Source organism: Botryllus schlosseri, chromosome 3 (genome assembly GCF_051294905.1).
Source record: "Botryllus schlosseri isolate E-star chromosome 3, Bs_hap1, whole genome shotgun sequence".
Taxonomy (NCBI): domain Eukaryota; kingdom Metazoa; phylum Chordata; class Ascidiacea; order Stolidobranchia; family Styelidae; genus Botryllus; species Botryllus schlosseri.
In genome coordinates this window covers 7125048-7132344 of record NC_137238.1, presented here as the reverse complement: position 1 = coordinate 7132344, position 7297 = coordinate 7125048, and the positions used below count along the sequence as shown (strand labels likewise).

General features: G+C 45.4%; 1 protein-coding gene across 2 annotated transcripts; it reads left to right on the top strand.

Annotated features, from left to right (window-relative positions):
- The first annotated feature begins 1157 nt into the window (after positions 1-1157).
- LOC145435698 (uncharacterized) lies at positions 1158-6687 on the top strand. Of its 2 annotated transcripts, XM_080312990.1 has the most exons (4): positions 1158-1700; positions 1759-5755; positions 5990-6077; positions 6137-6687. In XM_080312990.1, the coding sequence occupies exon 2, from the start codon at positions 4531-4533 to the stop codon at positions 4972-4974; it is 444 nt and encodes a 147-aa protein (XP_080169116.1). In that variant the 5' UTR covers positions 1158-1700; positions 1759-4530; the 3' UTR covers positions 4975-5755; positions 5990-6077; positions 6137-6687. The 2 variants fall into 2 exon arrangements, with proteins under 2 accessions (XP_080169116.1, XP_080169117.1); XM_080312991.1 differs by lacking the exons at positions 5990-6077; positions 6137-6687 and adding an exon at positions 5813-5982.
- The last annotated feature ends 610 nt before the right edge of the window (positions 6688-7297 follow it).

The window sequence follows — 7297 nt, the reverse complement described above, 5'->3', positions numbered from 1 at the left end:
ATTTCAAATAACAAAATATTACTATTTCAATACCATAATCAAGCCTACTTAGATCACAGACTTACAAACTTGTATGTTGCTACTGTGCTCATCATAACAAGTTACTACAATGCTGTTGAATTTTAACATTTGCTTAGTAGTATAGGGCAATATATTAATTAAACATGTAATGGCAAAGACCGATTTTGCAGCTTTGTTCCGATTTGCTGAAGCCGGAGTGGATAATTCTTTTACATAGCTCAAGCGGCTGTAAGATGTCCGGTAATCCATAATGCATCTTCACGAGTTACAGAAATTACTGAATCTGGTCTTGATCGAAAGCTACTGTTGCATTGATTTCAAAAAATATAAATCAAACTATAGGCTTACCATATTTTGAATATGCAAAAAGAGGACACTTTTTCAGAAATTTGCAAGATACAAAACCGGAGTGGAATTCCCAAATACAGGTGAATTTTTCCCACTTTGCGGTCGGTTGACTAAAAAAAAAAAAAAAGGTCTTCATTTCGCTCAGAGCTGAAATCACCGATTTTCATCCGAATTACCCGCCGGAGCTTCACTTCTGCGCTATTTTGCGGCATATCACTCGCAATTTCATCTATATCTGACCTCAATTTTCAAAAAAGAGGACAAAATCTCAAAAAAGAGGACAAAAGGGCGTCCTCCGAGGACACTTTCAAAAAAGTCAAAAAAGAGGACAAATCCTCTTAAAAGAGGACGTATGGTAAGCCTATCAAACTATGATTATTATTATTATTGGACTCAATTCAACAGTAGTTTTCAACTCTATCTCTTAATGCTACAAAATAACAATATTCATTCTGAGACATGAAATTAAATTAATGTAATGTATAAGCATTGAAATTATCATGATCATTTACTTGTTATATTGTGACAACTGGATTTTTGTGTACAATTTAATGAACAAAATAGTTAGTTCATTGTGATTGAAATTGTCATTGTCACATCTTGAACACATTTAATTTTCATTATTCGGGATCATGTCAAGAGTGCGGTATCTCCAGTATGAGAATACTTTCTATATATACGTGGGAAAAGGTTTACACAGAACTGAAATAAGCTAGTGTCAAAGTCATGAGTGATTTTATCGTTGACGGGAATGGCTTGAGAGCAAACCTTGTCATCCCAAAAGCAAACCTTGTCATCCCTAAGTCTGGACAACATCGTCTCGAAAAACCGATTCGGCGGCTGAAGAAGATGCCAATATCAGATACTTTGACCGCACGTGGTGTGCGACGTTGCCAAAAACCATTCGGTGTCCTTCCCATGAGCAGCTATAAGCGTACGATCAGACCACCATAACGTCTGAATTTGTAAAAACTAAATTTTTTAAAATGCAACAAAATCAGTTTAAACAACTCTGTACTGCAAATTTCAAAAACCATGAGCACATCACCGAGGACGTTCCTCTCCCTATTTCAAGACGCCCTGTGAAAGAATTATCCGAGCAAAGGGCAAGGCAGGCCTCCAGAGCCGATCGAAGGTCTAATTTCTGGTGAAAAATTTGTAAGCTCAGTGACGTAACAATTCCAACTGAATATCTTTTTGGAAGAAATATCGTAGTTTATCGCTCATAATATAGTCAACGTTACCGCGTAAAGGTCTCTTGCTACGCATCTACTGCAATAAAGCGACGTCTTATCCGGGAACATGCAAAGTGAAGTCGCTGCAGAGATCAAGTAAGTCTTCATTCGTTTTATCACTATAATTTTCATCAATTTTATTCGATTATTGAAGGGATCCTATTACTATTCGATCCCAGAAACGTATCAGACTAAACAGATGTCATATTTGCCATATACGGACTGAAGGTCATCGTACTAGCCATTTTCGGAATGTGCATAAGTGGTCAGTCGACAGAATTAAAGAGTAAGATTGTCGTTGGCGTATTCATAACAATTAGAAGCAAATAAATATTACATATCGCAGGTCTGCTCGCTACGGATCCCAAGCAACAAATTCAGCAATGCCGCCCATGGTCTTGGCGTGTTCTCTGTTCGAGATCAATAGCCACGGCTTATATAGCAACGCAATCGAGGATTAAGCATTTACACAGAATACGTGACGACTACCTACTTGATAAATTTTCAAAAGTTGACCTTCGAAGCTGAAGGTCAAGTAACTCTGAGAGTAAATGTGTCACTTTGGTTACTGAAATACTGCTGATTCGTTTATTAGAGCTACTCTCCAGGTACAATAGGTATCGCGAAGTGCAATCGCTTGACGAATCAAACACAAAAATGGTGATTAGCAAACTGAAATCGGTATTCAAGAAGTTTCTGGCTGACGAGCCACAACAATTCGAGTAACATACATTGGTAACGACGATGGAAGACTGTCCGCAAGCACTAGGGATTTCTGGAATATGCACGTCTACAACATCCGGCGATATTGGAAAAATTGGTGTCATCAGACCACCAACTAAAGAGTCCTACAAATCATTGCCACGTATTCAAGAGCAACAAATATGACAAAAAAGTGCCAGAATCAGAAGCGTTTGTCTCTGGAAATGAATACCATTAATAAAAATTGGTCGAATATCAAAAGATTCGTACTATGATCTCATAGTTTGAAGTTTAATAAGCGTGTTTTTTTTAGCATGATCAACACCGAAACCTTTGAAAAAGTCCTAAATCAAGCGATAATGGACGGAAACGTGCACGACTGCTTGGTAGCGACAATTATTCAGACTGCACTCGCTAGTGGCACCAGAGAACTAGACTCTCATATTTCCGTGGCGTAACTGGATATGAGCTTGGACAGCCCCCCCCCCCCATCCCTTCCGTTGATTCTAGTTATACAAGTGAGCCACAAAGTCGCCCTTCGAATCAGGGTTTGTTAGTAATGGGTCAACAAGATTATAACCGATTCAAACAGGTAGTGGGTACGAATACATGAACGTGTAATGGAGCGGTCTCTAAACCTCTTTTCGCATTCAGATTTGCAAGCAAACAAATCCGGACTTCGATTGGTCCCGAGAGGGGGTCGCGTTGCGAAATTCCAATGGCAAGCCATTCCGAAATCTATCAGTTGGTGTCATCGAATATCTTAGTCGCCACGACGTCCGTCTTAGGTACCAGCATCTGCGTAAAATAGTCGCGACGATGGCGAGTTCGCTAGATGACAAGGGACAATATCATGTCTCAATGTCATCATCGCATACTATGAAGGTAGCGAGTCGACACTATGACGGAATAGGCAGAACTAAGAGGGCAGCTGCTGGGGCGATTCTGTGCAAAAAATACTTGGGACGGCAATGTCCAGTAAACACGACGACCTATATTCTGATTTAGCCGCGTCAAATGTTCATCCAAATGAAGGTATTTATAGTCCTATAAAATTAATTAAAACAAAGCATCGCGACGGTCGCAACCCGGTGTTGACGCGATGTGATTTCTGCCCAGTGCTCTGAATGTCATAGTGAAGCAATTCAACCAAACACGGGTAAACGGCGGGAGTAACTATGACTGTCTTGGTCACGCTGTGAATCCTGGTGACCTGTGTAAGCCGGACCCGAACGCAGATGTTAGGGCCATGTGCCCCCTAGCGCCGTGAGGTCCTAGGAACCAGATGTTAGGGCCGCAGTGCCCCCTTAGTGCCGCGAGGTGCTAGGAACGGGCTCTCCTCTCTGCCTACTCGTCTCCTGGAGGCGCCCGTGTTGTCCTGCCAAGACCGATGGTCCGAACGCCTGTAGGACCAGAGGCTTCTGGTGTCCCCCAACCTGCTCATTCCTGACGGCCGGCCCATTCACTGCGAAATGTCCGCAAGGGATGGGATCCCGGCCCTCCGTTGCAGGTGGTCTATTGTGGGTGGCTAACTCCGTCGATTGTCTACTTGTTATCCCGTCTCTCACCGAATGCTCTCTCTCTTTTACAGCGCTCTAGTTTAGTTGGAATCTGTGTTTGAGAGTTTATTCAAGACAAGAAAGCGAATTTCAGCAAAAGTGAAGTGCAGTACTGCGAGAAAGATAGCAAGATGTCCGATAAAGATCCAGGGAGCTGTACCACAGGGATTGGATCTCGGGAAGGATACCCGTGCGTGCGGTTCCTGTGACCGTTCATTCGGCGCGCCCCAAGGCAGAGGGCAACACCGCAAACGGAGCCGCCCGGTGGCGTTTGCGGCAGAAGCGGTGCTGAAGTTGGAATCCGAGGCGGCTAATTGATCGGCAACAGGTCCTGTGTGTCACCCCAACTCGGCGGGAAGATGTGCGGCCGAGGGACTTCATCCCCAAGGGCTACTTCAGCAAGGGCCCGCAAATTCGGGTGAACTCTGTGCGGCCAATGGAGTACGTCACGCAGGCCCCCCCCTTGAGGAAGGGGCGACTGTACCGGGGACATCGGGAGCGGCAAATGGGCCCGAACACCCCGGGGTAGGCAGTGCGGCCGAGAGACTAGCAGACCCCGATCCCCAGACTAGCAGGATCCCTGCGTCCACGAGTGCCGGGCGGCCAATGGACCGGATACTCAAGACCCCGCGGCCGGGGCGACAGAAGTCTCGTTGGAACGGGCGATGGGGGATGAAGAACCCCAAAGCCGGTTTAGTTCGGCCGAAGCTCTAGATGATTGGGATGAACGACTACGCGAAACCCTCTCCACGCTGGAGCCTCGGGATCCCTTGGAACCCGAGGACACTGGTGAGGAAGCCGTCCTGGATCAGTTAATTGCTGGACGTACCTCGGGGGCGACCCTTGCAGCCGCACTGGACACGCACGCAGGGGGTCTACTGGACCGCCTCGGGACCAGCACGCCCTCGAACAAGCCCCCTAGCAAGGGCACCGGTTCGGAAATATCCCTCCGTAGAGACAAGTACGCAGTCGTACAAAGGTTGTACGCAAAATCCAGGAAGTCTTGTGCGAGTTTGGTCCTGGGGTGGTTGGCGGAGTGCGGGGGTCTTATAATCAGAATGCTCACTCACATAAAATCGCGCGTAGCGCGAAGACTATTTTCCAGTTGAATGAATTGGCCATGAAAATATTCCACAGCATATACACACAGGCTTATTCCACAATGCACCTCGACTGCCACAGCATATATAGGCCTAATTCCACAATGCACCTCGACTGCCTAATCGCGTCGAGCAAGTGCGACGGTGAAGATATCGTGCCATGTAACGGGTTAAGCAGCCGCGGCAGCTGATCTTGTAGAAATTTCAATAAATTGCAGCTCCATTACGGTGGCTTTCTGAAGGAAATAATGGCCGCGTCCAAAAATATTTGTTCGTTTTTACCTTCAATTCGGGACCACATCATTTTAAGAGCGCTGTGCTCCTTCAAATTGATATGCGTAGTCTTCAGTGCAATCATATCATTTATCGAAATCTGAAAAAGCACTACGAAGAAAACTACTCTGATTGGGACATATTCGCGTTACATCGATTGATACGACGCTAAATACTCCGAGAGTCACGGAGGACACGGTTAGACGTCGCCGACACGCTCAATGGCGTCACAATGAGAACGAGGCGTTAATCGACCATTCAGCTCGGGCGCTCCTATTGCTCGGAATAGTGGAAATTTCGAACTTCGAGGTCGATTTTTGGGGGGTTCCAGTTCCCTGACCTGATTTCATTTACATTTTCGGAATCAGTGTTAAAATATCTTTCGGTTGAGACCGGTTTAAATAAATTTTGCGCTCTGTTCGCCAGCTATAAGATTACGCTGTATCGATGCGAATCTTCTGTTTTATAGACAAAGTACGTCGTTATCGTCGGCGGAGACGCCAACTGAGGACACGAAGTGAGTTAATATTCAGCTTATCAGTCGACAATTAATAATTCAATCTAATAATAAAAGGGTTCGTACGCCGAAGAGAGTGCGGGAAGAAACCTGTTTTGTGTGCGATTTTTTTTACAAATGGTCAGCGCGCGAGACACTTGAGAACGGTACACAACTGGAGTAAAATTAGAGTGAGATTGCTGTTATGTATTGATGGCCTTTTTACCGTGAAATAATTGTGTCGTGTTGTTCAAGGTCTAATCGCTTTGCGCGAGAAGAACGGAGGAAATGAGTGACCGAGTCGCGCAGAAAATCCGGTTGATGCACTTGCGCTCGGATTAAGGTTAGCCCACAAGTCTAAAAATTATAACTACCTCCATCTAATTCGATTTACACCTCAAGACACCGTTTCGCCGGTGGTGGAAGACGCCGCCGTACAACACGCTGACCCGGTCCATCAAGAAATTATCGGGAACGAACCGAGCGGCGAGGAAGAAATTATTTCCGAATCGGATGAGTGCCCAAGTTTCGATTGAACTATCATCGCGATAATGTTACAACAAGGTGTTACAATCTTTCCCGTGACATACATGAGTTTGCCTGTGACGTACATGCGTTTGTGAATTTTTCATATCTAATCATATTTAAAGGCAATGACACCAAAAATCCAGTGGAAACCGTTTGCATACGGCAGCGGGGAGGCAAATCAACCCTTTCGATCGACCAAATCACCGCAATCTTGTCCGACGAGCGTTTGAAAGCTTTTTTCCGCCCGCTGAAAAGCTGCGTTGTGAAAGATCACATGATGGTGTGTTATCTGACGTTAGATCAGATGAGAACCAAACTACGCTTCATCAAACAAATTTTATAGGAAACAGCATCGATATTTGATATTGTGTTCGATATCTTTCTATATTTTCGCTGGTAATAAATGTTGTTACCCGCAAATGTTGCAGAGTTGTCTTATGGGATAGGTGAGCGAGCCTTTATCATATGCTTGGCAACGTGCGATTGCTAGGCGCCGTGCGATTTCATGTGTTACGCCTAGTTTGACTTTGGGTTTTGACACAACTCAAAGTCAGACTCAGAGCTTTTAATGAAGTGTCGTAGGCGTAGCCAAGCGTCGCCGTATCCTTTATCCGGGTCTGGCCGGAGCCGTGCTCGTCCTATCCGGCTAATTCTGGTTTATTCGGATTCATCTTGTCGCCCCGGTCACGGAGATAGGTCTACCGTGAATCCCCCCCCCCCCTACGAGCAGAGTTATACCCTTAACACCTCATTCCGGAAAGTATTTCCGTATGATCTGACGTCATAAAGTCCCATAAGGATAACATGGGAACAGTTGCCGCGCGAGTGACACGTGCTTCTTGTCCAGGGGTTCGCGATCGGGATTATGGCTCGCGTATCATACCGTCCGTTATTATTGACAGGCACGTAGCGGTAAAATATCGACTGCGTCTTCAAAGTGAGGAAGCCAGATTATATCTTTTCACTTCGTGCCAGTCACGATGGATACAGTGCCGGAAACATCGACAGCGGTTATAACGCCTTACGTTCATGAAA